The sequence below is a fragment of the Hyperoodon ampullatus genome (genome assembly GCF_949752795.1).
Source record: "Hyperoodon ampullatus genome assembly, chromosome: 2".
In the NCBI taxonomy this organism is placed as follows: domain Eukaryota; kingdom Metazoa; phylum Chordata; class Mammalia; order Artiodactyla; family Ziphiidae; genus Hyperoodon; species Hyperoodon ampullatus.
This window is the reverse complement of record NC_136915.1, coordinates 7,794,510-7,816,094: the sequence shown is the minus strand read 5'-3', so window position 1 is coordinate 7,816,094 and position 21,585 is coordinate 7,794,510. Positions and strand designations below refer to the sequence as shown.

At 39.7% G+C, this 21,585-nt stretch overlaps 2 protein-coding genes across 2 annotated transcripts in view; one reads left to right on the top strand and one right to left on the bottom strand.

Moving 5' to 3' along the window:
• The window catches only part of KIF1B (kinesin family member 1B), a 135,957-nt gene extending 117,951 nt beyond the window's left edge, over positions 1-18,006 (bottom strand). The window contains exons 1-2 of the mRNA XM_079728565.1: positions 17,986-18,006; positions 12,804-12,984 (exon numbers count right to left, since the gene is read on the bottom strand). Coding sequence (XP_079584691.1) covers positions 12,804-12,909 — 106 coding nt within the window. The 5' untranslated portion in view covers positions 12,910-12,984; positions 17,986-18,006. The remainder of the gene's footprint in view (positions 1-12,803; positions 12,985-17,985) is intronic.
• A 2,315-nt stretch (positions 18,007-20,321) lies between these two features.
• On the top strand, positions 20,322-20,598 carry LOC307067918 (small nuclear ribonucleoprotein G-like; the record flags this gene model as incomplete). The annotated part of the gene is made up of 1 exon (XM_079725540.1): positions 20,322-20,598. The coding sequence occupies exon 1, from the start codon at positions 20,368-20,370 to the stop codon at positions 20,596-20,598; it is 231 nt and encodes a 76-aa protein (XP_079581666.1). The 5' UTR covers positions 20,322-20,367.
• Positions 20,599-21,585: the final 987 nt, after the last annotated feature.

Here is a 21,585-nt window from a genome sequence, read left to right as displayed (position 1 = left end):
ACTTAATATTTTGAGAAGCAATATATACAGGTCAGAGATTAAGAGTGAGAGCTCTGACCAAAACAGACATATGGATCAATGGAACACAATACAGAGCCCAGAAATAGACCCCCACACCTACGGTCAATTAATCTTCGACAAAGGAGGCAAGAACATACAATGGGGAAAAGACAGTCTCTTCAGCAAGTGGTGCTGGGAAAGCTGGACAGCCACATGTAAATCAATGAAGTTAGAACATACGCTCACACCATACACAAAAATAAACTCAAAAATGTTTAAAGACTTAAATATAAGATAGGACACCATAAAACTCCTAGAAGAGATCATAGGCAAAACATTCTCTGACATAAATCCTAGCAATGTTTCCTTAGGACAGTCTCCCAAGGCAATAGAAATAAAAGCAAAAATAAACAAATGGGACCTAATCAAACTTAAAAGCTTTTGCACAGCAAAGGAAACCATAAACAAAACGAAAAGACAACCTATAGATTGGGAGAAAATATTTGCAAACGATGCAACCGACAAGGGATTAATTTCCAAAATATACAAATAGCTCATACAACTCAATAACAAAAAAACAAACAACCCAATCCAAAAATGGGCAGAAGATCTAAATAGACATTTCTCCAAAGAAGACATACAGATGGCCAAAAGGCACATGAAAAGATGCTCAATATCCCTGTTAGAGAAATGCAACTCAAAACTATAATGAGGTATCACCTCACACCAGTCAGAACGGCCATCATTAAAAAGTCTACAAATAGTAAATGCTGGAGAGGGTGTGGAGAAAAGGGAACCCTCGTACATCGTTGGTGGGAATGTAAACTGGTACAGCCACTGTGGAAAACAGTATGGAAGTTCCCCTGAAAACTAAAAATATAGCTGCCATATGATCTAGCAATCCCACTCCTGGGCATTATCTGGAGAAAACTCTAATTCAGAAAGATACATGCATCCCTATGTTCACAGCAGCACTATTTACAATAGCCAAGACATGGAAGCAAACTAAGTGTCCATCAACAGATGAATGGATAAAGATGTGGTATATATATATATATATACACACACACACAATGGAATACTACTCAGCCATAAAAAAATGAAATAATGCCATTTGCTGCAACATGGATGGACCTAGAGATTATCATTCTAAGCGAAGCCAGAAAGAGAAAGACAAATACCATATGATATCACTTATATGTGGAATCTAAAATACGACACAAATGTACTTATTTACAAAACAGAAACAGACTCACAGACATGGAAAACAAACTTATGGTTACCAAAGTGGAAAGGGTTTGGGGGAGGGATAAATTAGGAGTTTGGGATTGGCAGATACAAAAAAAAGAGTAAGGGCTCTGGAGCCAGACAGCACCAGTTCATTTTCTAGTTCTCTCAGTCCTAGATGTGTGACCCCAGGCAAGTTAGCCAGTATTTATGCCCTCATCTGTGAAATGGGGAAAATAAGATTATCTGCCATAGGATTGTTGTGAGGATTAAATGAGTTAAAGTCTGTAAGTGCCTAAATGTGGCTGGCATAGCTTAAGTGTTTATTATTGTTGTCGTTAACTACTAATCACAGTGGTTTTCCCCCAACTAAAAGGCAATTTAAAAAGTAAAAGTTGGGTTTCCGTGGTGGCGCAGTGGTTGAGAGTCCGCCTGCCGATGCAGGGGACGCAGGTTCGTGCCCCAGTCCGGGAAGATCCCACACGCCGCGGAGCGGCTGGGCCCGTGAGCCATGGCCGCTGAGCCTGCATGTCCAGAGCCTGTGCTCCGCAACGGGAGAGGCCACAGCAGTGAGAGGCCGCGTACCGCAAGTAAAAGCTGCTTTTGTTTTCCCCTTTACCCATTTTGCCTTCTCAATTTTATTCACAGTTACAAAGGGAACTCTAGTATCAGACCAGAACAATGTCACAGGGAAACAGTAATTGTAGTTAAATCATTTCCTCTTTACGTAGCTTCTGCTAACTCTGGCAGTACAGTTTTCTGTTCTGCCAAAACAAAAGAGGCTTCCCAGACATTCCCCACCTTTCCTGGCCCTGCCCCTCAATTATTTAGATATCTCTCCTAATACCTTCATAATGGTCACCACACTGCTTTGATTACTTATCTCTAAGATGAGACTAAAAACACTCTGAGCCCCTGGTGGCCTCCCAGCCCATGTTTGCTGAGTAACAAAAATCTAATTTCCCACATATGCCCTCAAAAACCTAATTTCATATTTCTTATTCTTACCACCTATATGTACAAAGCACTCATCCCTAAACAGTACAACCAAGAACAGTTTTTAGCCCACTAGAAATGTTTGTTCATAAAATAAGCACGTTGTTGATATACTACAAAAAATAAATCTATGAACACCAACTTCGCCTACTATAAAATGGGCACGAGCAGCCCCTTTCGCGGCCTCTCTAACCACACTCCAGACCTTGTGAGCTCCCGCTGCAAGTGCTTCACACTTCACTGGGCAACTACCAAAAGCTATCAGCACCGTGTTGTTGGCACAGACTTTCAAAAATGAACTCCAAAACAACTCTTGAGAATTGCAAAGAAGGCATTTAAAACAAACAACAACAACAAAAAAAAACTGGGCATAGCTGCTTTCCCCTTTGAAAAAAGCAACAAATGTACATATAAAGGCCACATGAAGTACAGTCTGGATTTAATCAAGGCAACCTCAAAAGACTAAAACAGTAAGATGCAAAGCAGCAGGTTTCCTACAAGATTTTTTTCAGTCTTCTCTCTTGGCCGTTTCAGAATCCAGATGTGAAAACAACTTATTTAGGTAACTGAAGAAGTTTGAATTATACCCTATAATAAAAAGCAGTTCCAAACACACAATACCAAAGGCCTCCTCCTTTAGTGACAGGTTCAACTGTTTCTGCCTATACATTTATATTCCCATTGAAAATAACGATTTAGGTACCAAAACTAACCACAAAAAACAATTTCACAAATAACTTTCAAATACCGTCCTATGCGGACACCCAATTCTGTTTGATCCTCACAACAACCTAGGAACAGAGAGCTGGGTAGGCATTAGCAACATCTCCATTTAATAAATGGAGAAGCTAAGGCTCAAATGTTTGATAACAGAGGATGAGCTAAATAATGTATGATTCATAACTACAACACAGCCACTAAAATCATGTTCCTGAAGACTACTTTAGACTTGGGAACATTTACCCACTGCATTACTAAGGGAAAGACCAAGGAGGCTACAGAGGTTTGGCAAAGGGAGAAGGGAGGTCCCTGCACAGACTTCAGCTTTTATTCTGAGTGAAATGGGAACCATCTGAGAGTTTAGAGCAAAAAAATAATCTGACTTCCACTCTAAAAGGATGGAGAACAGATTACTAGAGGGCAAGGGCTGAAGCAAGGAGAGGTGTAAGGAGGCTACTGTAGGGGGTGGCAGTAAAGGAGGTGGAAAGTAAGATTCTGGGTATACTCTGAGGCAGAGCCTACAGGGCTTTATGATGGATAGAGGATAAGAGAGAGAGTCAAGGATGTTTTATGATTTTTGCCCTGAGCAACTACAAAGGTAGAGTTGCCTTTAACTGAGTTGAGGGAGAATGCAGGGGAGCAAGAATGCAAAAGGATATATCAGATATTCAGTTTTGGACATTCCAAGTTTAAAGTGTTTATTTAGACAAGCAGGTAAGAGGTGCCAGGTAGACAGCTGCATAAACTGCCTTCTGAAAACAATTCCTGGGACTTCCCTGGTGGTCCAGTGGCTAAAACTCCGTGCTCCCAATGCAGGGGGCCCGGGTTTGATCCCTGGTCAGGGAACTAGATCCCACATGCCGCAACTAAGACCCGGTGCAGCCAAATAAATAATTTTTAAAATAAATAAATAAATAATAAAAACAATTCCTTCCCCACCTGTGAGGGGCTTACATTCTTTACAGCAGTCCTAAGAAGTGGTTTTAAGGTTCAAGTGTCTGATAATGAGTGATGAGCTAAATAAATTACGGTTCATAAATCCAACAGAATACTATATAACCATTAAAATCATGTTCTTGAAGAATACTTTAAAAAATGTGGGGCTTCCCTGGTGGCGCTGTGGTTGAGAGTCCGCCTGCCGATGCAGGGGACACGGGTTCGTGCCCCGGTCCGGGAAGATCCCACATGCCGCGGAGCGGCTAGGCCCGTGAGCCATGGCCGCTGAGTCTGCGCGTCCGGAGCCTGTGCTCCACAATGGGAGAGGCCACAACAGTGAGAGGCCCGCGTACCGCAAAAAAAAAAAAAAAAAAAAATGTGCTCAAGGGGCTTCCCTGGTGGCGCAGTGGTTGAGAGTCCGCCTGCCGATGCAGAGGACACGGGTTCATGCCCCAGTCCGGGAAGATCCCACATGCCGCGGAGCGGCTGGGCCCGTGAGCCATGGCCGCTGAGCCTGCACATCCGGAGCCTGTGCTCCGCAACGGGAGAGACCACAGCAGTGAGAGGCCTGCGTACTGCAAAAAAAAAAAAAAGTGCTCAATAAGTTAATGGTAAATGAATTTATCTCATCTAGAAGAGGGTGCAATCTAATGCCCTTCTTTAAGACCATAAACTTTATCCCAGTAGAAGAAAAACGTAAGAAACAGAGAGGGATACATTCCAGAATGTCAGCTTAGTTAAGGTGCCATATGAGAAGTCATTAAATACCAAGGAAAATTGTGAGAAGGTCACTGACAGTGCAAGACCTGGACCTTCCCTTTATCAACCCATTCCAAAAGTCGTTCTAAAGGACAAAATTGGTTTCAATCAATTCCAATTGAGTAAACATAATATCATTTCAGGGGCACCTTTATTTCCCCACCCCAGCACACACACACAGACCCCTCTCATTGCTATAGCTTCAAGTCCTGATTACAGGAAAAGTGTTTTGTGTCAAAATTTTTAAAAGTTTAATGCCACGGGTACCCAAGCTGATTTCAATATATTTTACTGAACTCTTCTTCCTGTGCTGTAAAAGCCTCTTCACCTTCTTGGTGCTTATCTTCTTACATTCCAGTGACTAAATGAGTGTCATTTAACCAAGGTGGACCTGTAAGCATTCCTCTCTTTGGAAAAAGAAGTCAAAAAGTGGTTCGAAGGTTTCAGAAAGAGGGGACAGGAGGCCAATTTCGTGGACTTGTGCTTATCGTATGATATGCCCTGGTCACTGGTCTAAATAGGCCTGGGTGCATAGCATCTCAATTTGCAAGATTAAGACTGTTTTTTTCCTTTGCTTTTATGCTTTCTTAATTAAATGTTTAATAGATATACTTATAAAATATATGTAGAGTCTAAACAGCAACAATAAACAAAACCCCAGGTACCCACCAGCCCATTACAGAACATGACTCTCACCTCTGTAGCTCCACTGTATGACCCTCCCAGACTTCTTTGCCCACCATCTCTCCACTGAGGCCTGCAAAATTTTGTCATTATTGCCTTATTTTTCTTCATAGTTTTACCCTACGTCTTTTTATGGAGTAAAGAATACAGAGAACAGTTTTGTATGTTCTTAAATTTATATAAATAAAATACATCAACTGCTTTTGCAACTTGCTTGTATAGCTACAGTTTATGATTTCCGTGTGTGTGTGTGTGTGTGTGTGTGTGTGTGTGTGTGTGTATGCAGTAATTCCTCTCTTCTTTGCTATGTACTATTATGTAAATACCATGGTTTATTTATCCATTTCCCTGCTGATGGATACTGGGGGTTATTTCCAGTTTTGGACTCTAAGAAAAATAGTGCTGTCAGGAGTTTAAATGCCAAAATATTCAGCAGTTTTAGTGACTCTCAGTGAAATTCATGACATTGGTAGAGGTTACTGAGAGATGAATGACTTGGGTATGAGTGAGATATACAGTTCACCAAATGAATCTTCACGAAGGGTAGGTAAAAAAACAAAACAAAAAACTGCACATTGCATCTCTATGGTTAGAGCACATGGTGGCGAGGTGAAGAAGTAGTAGCTGAAGAGCTGTCCTTATCCTACTCCTCCAGCCACACTGTGAAGCACTTTGGGTGTTATATTATGGAGTTTACACCTTAGTCTGACCTAATCATGTCCTGGCTTATCCTGAAAAGACTTAAGGAGACATTTTGATGCTAGGCTAGTGCTTCTTAACCCTTTTTGGGGACAGAGCTCTCTTTAAAAACGTACTAAAGCCGGGACTACCCTGGTGGCACAGTGGTTAAGAATCCACCTGCCAATGCAAGGGACACGGGTTCGAGCCCTGGTCCAGGAAGATCCCACATGCCACGGAGCAACTAAGCCCATGTGCCACAACTACTGAGCCTGTGCTCTAGAGCCCACGAGCCACAACTGCTAAAGCCCTTGAGCCTAGAGCCCGTGCTCCTCAATGAGAGAAGCCACAGCAATGAGAAGCCCGCACACCGCAACCAAGAGTGGCCCCCGCTCACCACAGCTAGAGAAAGCCTGCACACAGCAACGAAGACCCAACACAGCCAAAATTTAAAAAATTTAAAATGTACTGAAGCCAAGACATGGAAGCAACCTAAATGTACATCAACAGACGGATGGATAAAGAATATGAAAAAATATATATATGTAACACAACATTGTACATCAACTACACTTCAATAAAAAATATATGTATGAATTTTTAAAATCATATTGAATGTGATTACCCTCTCTCTAGGAATATGCATGAAACATTTTGCATGTAATTTCAAAGGGCTCCCACCTTGATAGACACTCAGAAGTCTAACCATAGACGCCAGTAAAAGAAACTCAGATTAAAATGCAAGTGCAAGTGCGAATTAGGTAACACTAAGGAGAGGAGAAAACTAAAGACTAACAAGAAAAGACTGGAATACAAAATTACACAGATGCTAACCATTTAACCTAATTGGAACAACAATAAAAATCCATCAAAATGCAGCAGTAGGCTGCAGTAAAGAGGTAAAAATAGAGGTAACCTTTCTTGCCCTCTTATTTTCCAGAATGTTCACAAAGATAATTTATATGCATTTACATTTATTTTCATGTAGCTATATTAATTTATGCTAGAAAAAACATACAGATTTATAAGAGTTCCTTTCAAAAGTCTTCCTTTCCAAACTCCATTTTGTCCCTGTGCTCCTCCATCCCAAATTTTCATTAATGGACATGAAGTCATTCTTTGTACCAGCTGTGATGTGCAGCATTTGGTTTAGAAATGCACATGTGCGAATGAAAAAGCCTTTTAAAATATACAAAATAAGCAATTAGCAGAAAAAAAAACAACAGGATTTCTTTTATCCCACTTAATACCTGGGCATAGGGAAAAAAAAAAAAGATCCTAAACTAAGGAAAATTAATAAAAATATGAAGGAGACTTACCAAAGGATTAGAGACTGATTCCTATGGTTAAAGACAAAGCAAAAGATCACAATTTAATCACCAGAAGGAGTGTGTGAGAACGTATTGTTTTTCAGAGGGGAATTTATGCAGTTTCAAAGTCTCCAGATTTACACACATAACGTAACCATAAATGTGAGCAGTTAGAGCATTAATTTTGTCCCATTTTCCTTTTTTAAAGTAATTAGACAATAAAAAAATGCTTCCAAAGTGGGAGAAACTTGGAATATAATGGGATATTATTAAACAAAGCTATTTGTATGCACCCTGGTCTCCCAAATGTCAAGACAGTAACATTTATTTGTGCCATGGAAAATACTCCCTCTGAGACCAGAAAGTGCTTGAATAAAACTGCCACTACTCAGTTTTCAAATCTAGCACATTCCCTAAAGTACTCTTCACCACCCTCTTCTACTTTTTCATGAGACCTTATGGCAAGAACATTCCATTGCATTCCATCTACAATCAGCCATAATCCCTGTGAGCAGCAGTCCAGGCCAGCTTGCCAGCATAGCAGTCTTTTAATGCAGCTAACACATGTGGCTACAGAAAATTCATTTCAGTTTTTGCAACAATTCTAGGTTCAAAATCCATGCTCTCTCCCAATCTTAAGCCCCATTTTTTAAAAACAAGCCATTAATACTTTCTAAACATAACAAGTTGGCTCACTTAAAATCTCTCAAAAGTTATTTGGATTACATATTAGTCAAATTACTAAGAAACTGCCATATAAAACTGTAAACAGGGGCTTCCCTGGTGGCGCAGTGGTTGAGAGTCCGCCTGCCGATGCAGGGGACACGGGTTCGTGCCCCAGTCTGGGAGGATCCCACATGCCGCGGAGCGGTTGGTCCCGTGAGCCGTGGCCACTGAGCCTGCGCGTCCGCAATGGGAGAGGCCACAACAGTGAGAGGCCCGCATACCGCAAAAAAAAAAAAAAAAAAAAAAAAAAAAAACTGTAAACAGAAATAGAAAACAGCAGAAAACTGAAAACGCCAAAATTCTAGAGGAAAAAGTCTCTGATACAATTAGGTAATTAGCTTTCCAAAAACAAACACTTTTCAAAGAAACCAAAATTACCCCAAACTTTCTGAACCATGACAAAGCCTTCAGCTAGAAAACTAACACTACTTTTTCTAAGGCTGATTCATCTAACGAGGACTTTTGTTTCAGGAGGCTAATATTATTTTAAAAGTCACAAATTTCTCCTGGTGAACGTTTAAGCGAAGAGGCAATGTGTTATAGCCAGATGAGGCTAGGAGTACCAATCTAGATATAACACTAATAAGTCCTAATAAGCTACAATTCTGAAACTTTCCCCAAACATACGGGATGTTTAGTTTAATCCTCAAGGTCAAGCTGAAATACCCTCCTATCATCTATGAATTTTACATGTGCCCTTTGCCAAACTCACATCTGCATTTTTTTAAAACCCTTTTTTATGGCAAGTATCACTTAGATCACTTTTACTTTATATTGAGGTTATTTTGGTATGTCTTGTCTCTCCTACCACAAACTTTAACTCCTTAAGGGCAGGGTCCTAAGGCACATGCAACTCTGTGATCCCTAGAGACTCACATTACAGCAGACTCTCAAAAGAGGAAGAGAAAGACATAGGGCAAGACAGAGCAGAGCTACTCAGCCTGCTGTCTAGAAAGGTTGTGGACAAAATATGATGGAAAAACCATTGGTAGTTCAGCACTGTTCTTAAGGTGGTCCACAGACTGGTTTTCATTGTACTAGTACAATAAGCCCAGGCCTAGTCTAACCATATTAATTACTTCTAATAAAAACCAGGCATCTCTTCATTATATTTCCTCAAAAGACATATAAATATTTTCAATAATTCTGGAGAGATCTTTGGGGGAAATAAACAAGAATGAGTAAATAGAACTTAGCATCCTCACAAACTCCAAAATTTATGGCCCTATCCTTAGAAAATGTTCAACTAGGAATCTTACTTTCTTCTTCAGTTTGCTGGCTACCACAAGTGAAGACATCTGAAATCCTTCATTCAGAATGAATATCATATTTGGATAATTTTACTTTTTTCCCCTAAACTGACATTATTTTCTATACAATCAAAATAATAAGGTCAAAAAGAGAGCCACATATCTTAGATACAATGAGGTCTAACACTTTTTTTTAATTAGCCATCAATAATCTCAGTGAGCTCTTAATCCAGATAATCAAACACTAGCAGTCAGAAAATTAAGCAGATCCAGATCCATTTCACATAACTATCCAGAACTATAGAAAATCTTAATTTTGCTACACACTCTAATAGTTTTATTCTCCTGAATAGTCAATAGATTAGTTTTTTTATATTGGTTTAGTACTTAGCATACCATTATACATATAGTAGATACTTGTTAATAAAATCCTATTAACTTATATGGATATTCTCTCATGCTAAAATCTCAAAAAGAAAAAAAAAACATCTTTTACAAGATATAAACACGAATAGCTTTACTCAGGTGTTTAAAATATACAATGCAGGGCTTCCCTGGTGGCGCAGTGGTTGAGAGTCCACCTGCCGATGCAGGGGACGCGGGTTCGTGCCCCGGTCCACGAAGATCCCACATGCCGCTGAGCGGCTGGGCCCGTGAGCCATGGTCGCTGAGCCTGCGCGTCCGGAGCCTGTGCTCCGCAACGAGAGAGGTCAAAACAGTGAGAGGTCCGCGTACCACAAAAAAAAATAAATAAATAAAATAAAATAAAATAAAAATATACAATGCAGGGGACTGGTGGCACAGTGGTTAGGACTCTGTGCTCCCAATGTAGGGTACCCGGGTTCGATGCCTGGTCAGGGAACTAGATCCCACATGCATGCCGCAACTAAGAGTTCGCACACCACAACTAAGGAACCAGCAAGCTGCAACTAAGGAGCCTGCAAGCTGCAACTAAGGAGCCTGCCTGCCGCAACTAAGACCTGGTGCAACCAAATTAATTAATTAATTAATTTTTTAAAACTAAAATATACAATGCAGTCAAGACTGCAAAATAAGTTACTATTATACCTTACCACTAATTAAAAGGAAAAAAACTACCTTAGAAAAAGATAATGCTACTTAAACTGTCTCTTGAAGGAAATCTAACACAAGTTACTTCTAGGGAGAGGAACTGGTTGACTACGTGATGGGGTGAGAGGAATGTTTGTACAGTACACTCTTTGTACATTTTGGATTTCATACTCTCTGAATGTTTTACCTATTCACAAAAATAAATCAAAACGGGTGAAATTAACGTAATGCTATTTGACCTTGACAATGAATATAAACTTATAACTCATTTAAGATGTGGGCATTCTAAAATGATCTGTCATCAAGAAAAAATGTTAGTATTATTTCTTGTACTAATAAACATTTTCCATTTATTTTTATTATATGATAAAGTGATTTTTGCATTTGTGGATATGGCCTTTTAATACGCACTTTCTCCTTAAAAGTTTTTAGTTTAAGATTTCAAACCCTATAAAGAAAGTAGCAATACCCCAACCATTAATAAAAATCCATCTCCATGACACTGGGGATTCCTGGATAGTTCAGCATGCAAAACAGAGGAAAGTATTTCTTTTCGGAATCAGTTCTGGCTCCTGATCCAGGATTTCCTAACGTCCGCACTTTAAAAGAACTTGTGATACACACCAGCATATTTAGAGGCAACACCAACAGTCAAAAATGCCTCCAACTAGGGCTTCCCTGGTGGCGCAGTGGTTGAGAGTCCGCCTGCTGATGCAGGGGACACGGGTTCGTGCCCCAGTCCGGGAAGATCCCACATGCCGCAGAGTGGCTGGGCCCGTGAGCCATGGCCGCTGAGCCTGTGCGTCCGGAGCCTGTGCTCCGCAACGGGAGAGGCCACAACAGTGAGAGGCCCGCGTACCGCAAAAAAAAAAAAAAAAAATGCCTCCAATAAGTTATAGTTAAATGCATTTTTCAGAAAGAAACAAGGGGCTCAATGATCAGGTTTTAGTGTGCTCATTTCAACAATACCTATACTAAAACTGGAACAATACAGAGAAGGTTAGCAAGGCCCCATGCAAGTTTTTAATTATACTGTGTAAAACTTAATTCTTAAAATGAAACACAACGATAACATAGCTTGAATGAGTGACATTTAGGAATATAAACATTTGTTAGAGAACAATACTGAATTTTGCATCTCTTTTTACAATTATTCATAGGATATATAATTCATAGAATCACTGGCACAACTGACAAAGAAATGTAAAGCACAAACAGTGGTACAGCAGTTTAGACTCCTACTTTTGAATCTTTTTTTAAAAAATAAAATGTTGTGAGTCCTATTTAGCAAGTTCAGAAAAGTATGTAAGCAACAGAAGGTTCAAAGTTGTATATGAGGAATCTGTATCAAAAAATAAACGGCGAACTCACAGTAACGGAGAATGATGGCTGGGGAGTGGGGGGAAAAAGGAGATTCTGATCAAAGGGTACAAACTTTCAAGTTATAAGATAAGTTCTGGAGACCTAATGTGCAGCATGGTGACTATGGTTAATAATGATGTATTGTCTATGTAAAATTTGCTGAGAGTAGATCTCAAGTGTTCTTACCACAAAGTAAAAGGTAACTATGAGACGTGATGGATATATTAGATTTTGCTAATCATTTCACAATGTATAAACATATCAAAGCACCACACTGTAGACCTTAAATATATACAGTTTTATTTCCCACTGGGAGAATCCTCTACACAAAACACTGGCCCACAAATACATGAGATCAGCATGTTTCCTCAACAATTCAACATTAACTTGAATCTGAAAGAACAACAATTCAGCTTTATCACAAAGTTATAGGCTTTAAAACAGTAGAACCTACATCTATTTGAAGTAATAGTTTGCCTACAGATCCATATCAAGTAACTAATTCAAGTACCAAAAACCCCTTCAGTTTTGAAGGGGCTTCAAATGAGCTTCAGTCATTTTTCACCTAAGCAACTATATAGGGAAACAAGCTAGGAAGCAATGACTGATAATTTTTAGTAATAATTTACAAGTTTACTATCTGCTTTAGCTGTATCTGTTGTTCAACTCAAAGAACCATTGTAAGGAAGCAGAGTAGGTGTGAAGACCATCTTGGCAAGCTCAAGTGCTACTTAAAATCAAGAAAGCAAAGTAATCTTGGAGGCTCAACAGGTATATTTCATAGCAGCATTTACTAAAAATCACTGCTTACACCTATACTATCATTAAGATTTCAACTTAATAACACTAGCTAAATTCGTTCAGTTCTCTAGGGACTTCTCAATTGTAAAGAAGAAAATGAATAGTCCATATTTAAATATGCTACAGCAAATATCACAGGGGGAAAACATTCAATGGATCATTCAGAACAGCAAAGTTCAAAGTGTTAATAGCCAAATGTTCATTTATTCTGATCACGGCAAGCAGGAAAAGGGGGAAGGATAAGAAAATGAGACAGAATCGATAGAACACAACATGAACTCACTGGTTGAGTTGCCCTGCATCTGAATGATGCACTTAGATTCTTTGCTGGTCTCTCGAGAATTGAAGGGTCGCACACGGACAGCCACCTTCACTGAGGCTCCCGACATTCTGATGGTCTTGTTATATATATGCAGTCCAGAAATAAAGAATCAAATCTTCTTAAGAAATTATGTTCAAGTTTCCTTTAAAAAAGAAAAAATGATTCATACAAGATAGTCAGAATTAAAGTAAGCATGGGCTAATTTGAGCATATGAGCCATTATCTTAGTACTATTTGTTTCCATTTCTAAAAACCTCATCCCTTTTCTTCCCTATAAATCTTATATTCTCAACCGTAAATTATCAGATAGAAAATAAAGACTGTAATTTGTTTTCCTGTTCCATTATCTCTTTACCATGCCTAAAAAGTCCCTAGACTTAATAATAAAAAAATTAACTGCAAAGTAACAAACGTCTTCCTTGCTCTCTGTTTTTCAGGATCAGTCTTCAATAATATATGAAAAGAAACCAAAATGTTTATTTGTTAAAGAGGGTTCCTTACACAAGTAACTTGCCATCTGCAAAACAACTTATTACTTGTCTTTAAAGAAATGCACTGAACTTTTTATATCTTAATTTCAGTTTGAAACATCCAGTTACATGATGTATATTTAAACAGCAAAAGGACAAAGATAAGCTCTAGCTAGCTTCTTTAACTATAGGTATCCTGGGATTCCTTTAACTTCTATAAACCCTTTCATATGTATCTCATTTGGCCCTTACAACCATCCTGTACAATAAGCAGAGAAGGTTTCAAGAGACCCAAGTTCTATCCTCTGACTCACGGCAGAATCAAATCACTATATTTCACTTTTGAATGAAGCCACAGGAAAAAATGTGAACATTTTTTAGAGGAATAGTTTCCCTCCCAACAGAACAAAACGAACACTATTTTGTGAAAAGAACCCACATAAATAATTTCCACAAGAAACAACAGATCTCAATCTGTACTGTATCTGTTATATAAACATCTTCAAGAAGAACTGAACAAAAGAAAAAACTAAAAAAGAAAAATACTTATGGGTCCAATTACCAGGGAACTCCAACAGAACTTAAACCTGACCAATTTTTTTCCACATAATTAAGTAAAGGTTAGGAATGCTAACCTCCAGCTGAACAACTATTAATACTTTCTTCAGGAAAAGGCAAAAATAAATACCTTATCTTATTTTCTAACAGCACTATCACTATTTGAAATTCTTGTTTTTTGGACCATGTCTATTGTCTGTCTCTCACACCACCACCAGAATGCTCAGACACCTTGTTTGCCAGCACTTAAAACAGTATCTGATGAAAGAGCTCACTACATGTTTGCTGAAGGATTGAATTAATGAATTATATTTCCCAATTGTGAGAATTATCTGTTCAAGTCCTCTACCTGGTTTACTCACTTTTTTTGTTTGTGTTTCAAATGATTACAATATTTGTTGATATTAATCTTTTTATATTTGCTGCAATGTTTTTTCCAGTCTGTTTCACATTTTATTTTACAATAAACAGATGGTTCTTTTTTTAATACATCAAACATTTATTTTAATCACATTTATTAAATGAAAGCTTAGAGTTATTAACCCTTCCAATCTATACAGCATGACCGATAGTCAATAGTTGAATACTTTGCCAAAAGAGAGTGAATGAAGCATTCACAAAAAGCAACACACACAACACATTTCAACCCCCCAGAGTCCACTTTAATATACAGCCATCATCTCAACACTCAGTATGTCCCATTATCTTCTCCCCGAAACGAGCAATCTCTGCCAATCTTCCCATTTCTATCTGCACCCATACCATAAATCTTGGAGTCACCTTTACTTCCTTCTCTTTGAATCCTTTCATTCGTGCTAACATTATTAATGAAATACCATAAGAAAACTTTTAAAACATAGATTTCCATCCTTCAATCCCTTCCTTCCTCTCATTCCCATTGCCCTAACCTTAATCCATGTCCTTACTACCTCATGCCTAGTGTACTTGCAAGAAACTAATCTTTGAGCTTTTAGATTTAATCCAATAGTCCTTAAATGGGGGGAGAGGGGCAGGATTTGCACAAAACAATAACACAGGGGTCTTTTGAAAAGCAAATGACCCTAGCCACCCCCCTTTTGAGATAGGGCCCAGGTATGGGTTGTTTTGTTTTGTTCATTTTCTAAAGATTATGTTGTAAACCTCCAGCTGAGAACTCTACTCAACTGCTTAACCCTACTGCAATATTAACCTTTCTAAAGCATGACTTTCTTTTTCTTTTAAAGACTACATCTTTTTTTTTTTTTTTAACTTATTTATTTTGGCCGCGCCATGCGGCATGTAGGATCCTAGCCCCCAGACCAGGGATTGAACCCGCGCAGCCTACACTGGAAGTGCGGAGTCTTTTTTTTTTTTTTTTTTTTTGCGGTACGCGGGCCTCTCACTGTTGTGGCCTCTCCCATTGCGGAGCGCAGGCTCAGCGGACATGGCTCACGGGCCCAGCCGCTCTGCGGCATGTGGGATCTTCCCGGACCGGGGCACGAACCCGTGTCCCCTGCATCGGCAGGCGGACTCTCAACCACTGTGCCACCAGAGAGGCCCGGAAGTGCAGAGTCTTATAAATCACTGGACCACCAGGGAAGCCCCCTAAAGCATGACTTTCAATTGCACTTCCAAACCCAAGAACCTTTTTTTTTTTTTTTTTTTTTTTTTTTTGCGGTACGTGGGCCTCTCACTGTTGTGGCCTCTCCCGCTGCGGAGCACAGGCTCCGGACGCGCAGGCTCAGCTGCCATGGCTCACGGGCCCAGCCGCTCCGCGGCATGTGGGATCTTCCCGGTCCGGGGCACGAACCCGTGTCCCCTGCATCGGCAGGCGGACTCTCAACCACTGCGCCACCAGGGAAGCCCCCAAGAACCTTTTCTTACTCCCCAGCACTTACAAGATCAGTCAAGGTACTCTGTATTCTAGTCAAGCTCCTTTACTATTCCACACACGTTCTTTCACACCTTCTAACAATTTCCCCCCTACAACAGATCTATGAATCTTCATTTTCTCCTCTACTTGATGGCCCAGCTCCAGTCTTAACTCTTCCAAATGACTACCCAAACATTCCAGGAATCACTGGTATTTCCTACAGCACTTACAGTCCCAAACACATTGTGAGAACACTGTTATCATTTTACACGACTATATTCTAGCTTGTACGTTCTTTAATAGCTTCCCAAGTGAATATCCTATTCCTTCAAAAATCTCTTTGAACTTGGGTTCCTTGAAAAAGTGGCTAATTCCAAGTCTGGGCAAGAAATTTCAAGATGATTCTGGGACATCTTAGTATGACCACAAGCAAGAAATCAAAGACTAATGGGGTCATGGCAAAAAGACACAAGTGCCAACTTAAAGGAGCTCCCACTGGACAAAGATGGGATAATTGGAGCATAAAAATACATACATACATACAAACACACTGCATATGGACTGAAAAACATTAAATATATAAATTCATGAGTTCATAACGATACTTTCAAAAACCTCATTATACTGAAAACTGGCAAATAAAACAAAAGAATGGAGCATGCGTCCAGTCTGTGTATCCTGTATAAACTATATTCCAGGACAGTCAAACAGACAACGAGGACAAGCTCTTCTTTACAGAAAAAGTCTGACTAATAAATGCAGAAGAAATGACAGAATTAGAATGTCACCAATTCCCAACCCTACTAACATAACGGTTTTCTGCATCATCACTATCTACTAAAAAAGCCTTAAACGAAAGGTTGGTTGATATGGGAACATTATATTGTATGAATTAGGCTGACAAAATCTGAACCAAATGATCATCAATCTTAACATCACGAAAAGTGGGACACGTAGGTGGCCTATGCCTCCTGAGGTGCTGCAATAGGAAACACATGGCACCACCTAGTAAATATTATCCCACTCCTCTTAAAAAAAAAAAAAAAAACTGATAGAGACAAGCCTCAGTTTATAGGACATATAGGGAGCAAAGAAACAATTTAAATGATACCTAGAAGATACAATCAGCCAAACCCAGAATACAGAAAAATCTACAGTTCAAGTCACCCAGTTTCTTCAATTAAATAGCATGATTTGGGGGAGAGGGGTGGTAATAAAAGAGACTTAAATGTTGACAATTAATGAATATTGTAGATATGTAAATTTAAAAAAACAAAACTTTCTTCTTTTGTGTTCTATTCAGGGCCTACCAAAATGTTCAGTGCTGCTAACTAACTTACAAACCGAAAACAAAGGCTGAAACCTGCTTGCTGAGCTTTAGATCATAAAGTACTATTTAGATATAAAGTACTAGGAGCCCAAATACTGACCTCTTTCCTATTGCAAGTCCCCCCCACAACTATTGTATACCTTTCAATAGTTGTTTCACTCTTCTACCCAGCTAGCCTCCCAGCATACCATTCAACCTAACACACCCAAAGCCCAAACATCTCTCCACCTCCCCCAGCTCTTCCACCTCTTTTCTATTTCTTTTAATGTTCTCACCATTCTCCTGTTCCCACATAGGCCAAAAAGCTTGCTTCCTCTATCCATCTAATCAACTGCCAAATTACATGGCTTCCACCTATAAAATGTCTCTCCATTTCTACCACCGCCATACCATCCCTTTTACGCCTTCAAAACATCTCACCCAAGACCGTTAATCATCTTAACCACTTTCTTTCTTCCTCCTACCCCAACCATACTACACAATACTGCCATTTTCATATATTCCATCCATACTATGCAATGCTGCCAGATTCACACTCCTAACGCACAGGTCTCTTCATATCACTGTCCAGTTTCTCTACTGTCTACCAAGCAATGACTGAACTTCCCACCAGTGGCACTCAATGTGTTCTGTAACATAAACCACCTATTTTTACAAGCCCACAAAACACTGCCTTCCATCCACTTTCCTTAACAACCACCCACCAAAGGGTTTCCTGAAAGCATCTCATGTTTTTCTGTCCCTGTGCCTTTGCTCCAATACTCCTTCTACCTACTGTACCCTTCCTCCTCTCCTGTTCTTCTCAAAATCCAACTTTTCTTCCAGGACCTTCTCATATGCTACTTATTTCTAAAGCTTTCATAGATTCTCCCCACTTTGCAAACTAAATGCAAATGCTTCTCCATTTAATACTTCTCAACTCATTGACCTTACCTAGGGCAAAATGAGTTATTTGTTTTTCTTTTTTTTTTAATAAGTTTATTTATTTTATTTATTTTGTTTTTGGCTGTGTTGGGTCTTCATTGCTGCGCACGGCCTTTCTCTAGTTGCGGCGAGCGGGGGCTACTCTTCTTTGCGGCGCACGGCCTTATTGCGGTGGCTTCTCTTGTTGTGGAGCATTGTAGGGTGCACGGGCTTCAGTAGTTGCAGCATGCAGGCTCAGTAGTTGTGGCTCACAGGCTCTAGAGCGCAGGCTCAGTAGTTGTGGCGCACAGGCTTAGCTGCTCAGTGGCATGTGGGATCTTCCCGGACCAGGGCTCGAACCCGTGTCCCCTGCATTGGCAGGCAGATTCTTAACCACTACGCCACCAAGGGAGCCCTGTTTTTCTTATCTCTGCTGTAAATTTTAAGTTCCTTAAGGACAAGACAGAATTTTAGTCATGCTTTTAGTCATTCTTCTTTGGAAGTGATAGGTACATTTTAAAATTACTTTCCCAAAACAACCTGAACCTAAGTACATTTTTTTTTTCTGATTTAACTGTCCTGTGGTAAAACTGAACCATCTTCACAAGTGAGTTAAAATTTTATACAGTAGGGCTTCCCTGGTGGCGCAGTGGTTGAGAGTCCGCCTGCCGATGCAGGGGACGTGCGTTCGTGCCCCGGTCTGGGAAGATCCCACATGCCGCGGAGCGGCTGGGCCCGTGAGCCATGGCCGCTGAGCCTGCGCGTCCGGAGCCTGTGCTCCGCAACGGGAGACGCCACAACAGTGAGAGGCCCACGTACAGCAACAAAAAAAAAAAAAAAAAAAAAAAAAAAAATTTTATACAGTAATAAGAAACTACCATTAAGTGGACTACAGAAAGCTTTACTTTGTTACTTCCCTACAACTACAAAGAGTATCTCTTTTATAATGGATGTCCATCAAATTAGTTTCAAAACTCCCTGAGCCTTTTTTTTTTTTTTTTTTTTTTTTTTGCAGTACGCGGGCCTCTCACTGTTGTGGCCTCTCCCGTTGCGGAGCACAGGCTCCGGACGCGCAGGCTCAACGGCCATGGCTCACGGGCCCAGCCGCTCCGCGGCATGTGGGATCTTCCCGGACCGGGGCACGAACCCGTGTCCCCTGCATCGGCAGGCGGACTCTCAACCACTGCGCCACCAGGGAAGCCCTCCCTGAGCCTTTTAAAAAATTACCAATTATATAAATCTGAAATCAAGTTTAAATTCCAGTGAGAAACAATAATTACAGAATATTTTTAAGAAGTTATAGGAAAACAATAAAAATTACAATACATTTTCCAGTTTTATAGAGCCAAAGGCAGGTAGGAAAGGCAACCATACATACTCTAAGTCACTTGCACAGCCTCAGTTCTAGGCTGTTCCTCTGACCAGTCTTCCTTCTTTATGACATACGATTAGAAGCATTAGGAAAGTGGAATGGAGCAAAAATTCCAGAAGCCTTCACTAACAGTAAAGGGATAATAAAACATTTAGATCTAATTCATTCGAATTTTTCTAAATTTTTGCACAATTGCTTAGCTTTGACCTCGTGCAATTCTCTCTTGCCCTCAGAGGCACTCTGAATTATTAGGAGCCTAAGGAGAAGACTAAATGACTTCTCAGCAAAGTGAAAAAACAAGAATGAAATAATCTTACATTTTTGGTTGGTTGGGTTTTGTAATATCCCTTTTTTATAGAAAACAGCCAGGGTTATATTCCTAAAACAGAGGTCAATGCATGTCATTCCCTCTCCTTAAAAGCATTCAGTTGGTTTCCATGGCCTCAGAACACAACCTAAAAATTCATGAGCCTCCACAAGCCAACCTCCTTCCCCAGTCTGTTTTCACTGCCCAACTTTAAGTCTTCTCCACCAAGCACCTCTTACTACACCAAGCATGTGATGCTTGGAAGCTCACTCTCCCTTCTAACCTATTACAAGTCCATATCTTTTGAGGACAAGGTCAACTGTCACCATGAAGCAGGAAGCATTAAGTCATGTGTTCCTTAACATCCCCCTTTCTAAGCTAAAAGTCATCCCTTCTTCCTCTTTGCTCCCTGAAAATGTTGTGTTGATTCCTCATTTTTCTACTTATTTCATTCTGCCCCACGTTGCCGTCAGTAGTTTACTTAACTCTCATACATCGATACTTTATTCAGTACATGTTTGTCACAACTGAAAACAGAATTTAACCAAGAAATTCAGTCTTTTAAATTCAACATTCACACAATTTGCTACATCCCCGCAAATTTACAATATCAACAAGCAGTCTCTTTAAAAGATAATCTTTTCTAGTGAATTACATTTTAAAGAATGAATTAGGGGTGAGGGACAACTCGAATTCCGTTTGGAGGCATCTTTGAGCTCGTCGAGTAGACATCATGAGCAAAGCTCACCCTCCAGACTTGAAGAAATTTATGGACAAGAAGTTATCATTGAAATTAAATGGTGGCAGACATGTCCAAGGAATACTGAGGGGATTTGATCCCTTTATGAATCTTGTGATAGGTGAATGTGTGGAGATGGCAACTAGTAGGCAACAGAACAATATTGGAATGGTGGTAATACGAGGAAGTGGCATCATCATGTTAGAAGCCTTGGAACGAGTATGAACAATGGCTGTCTTCACCAGAGAAATCAACTGCTTCCACATGTCCCCTCTCCACATTTTACTATGATGAAAATTGGGTCGTGTACATCTTCTTACTGAACTTTTCTGTTAAACTTCTGTTAATAGTCAAAAAAAAAAAAAAAAGAAAAAAGAATGAATTAGGGAATACCTGGCAGTCCAGTGGTTAGGACTCGGTGCTTTCACTGCCGAGGGCCCAGGTTCAATCCCTGGTCAGGGAACTAAGATCCCACAAGCCTTGCAGCACAACCAAAAAAAAAAAAAAAAAGAATGAATTATAAGAAAGAATAAATGTATACTCCAAAATAAATATCTGTAGCTAATGAGCCCGTTTTGAGAGGGTGTGAAAATTTCCTTGTTATTATTAAAGTTTTGCATCTCTTGGTCTAATACTCTCCTTGAGGACCAAGCAGGCTTTAGGATCCAATATTCTGTGTCACTGACCATGCCTATACTGACAAAATGGCCCCCAAAATGTGAGAATTCATTTTTGTGTGTGTATGAATTTTGTGTGTGTATGTATGTCTATTCTTGGTCTTTGACTCTGTGGATAAAAATCAGCCATGAGCCAAGCTGTGAAAGCTCAAAATGGATCACATGTTAGAAAAACCTCTTTCTGCATTCTAACCCAATGCCAAGAATCAGACTGCACAGGAAGTTTCCTGACAGATCAGATTTTCAATCTCAAATGAGATTACACTAGCTCAGTCAGGCTCCCCAACTGTTTTAACCACTATAGAAAATAACCTGAAACAATTTTTAGATTTATTAGACACATGTCTTCCTGTCACTGCAATTAAGAAATCAAGAACCTTCCTTTTTACTGGTGACATGCTTTTATTCTCATAAACGAAGAAGTACATCCAGAAACAACAGCTCCTAAGGCCTAAGGCTTAAAATAAACTACTCTAAAGTTTTTCATTGTTTTCTTATCTTTCACTGTTTGGATGGTTAATACTAAGCTCTATCT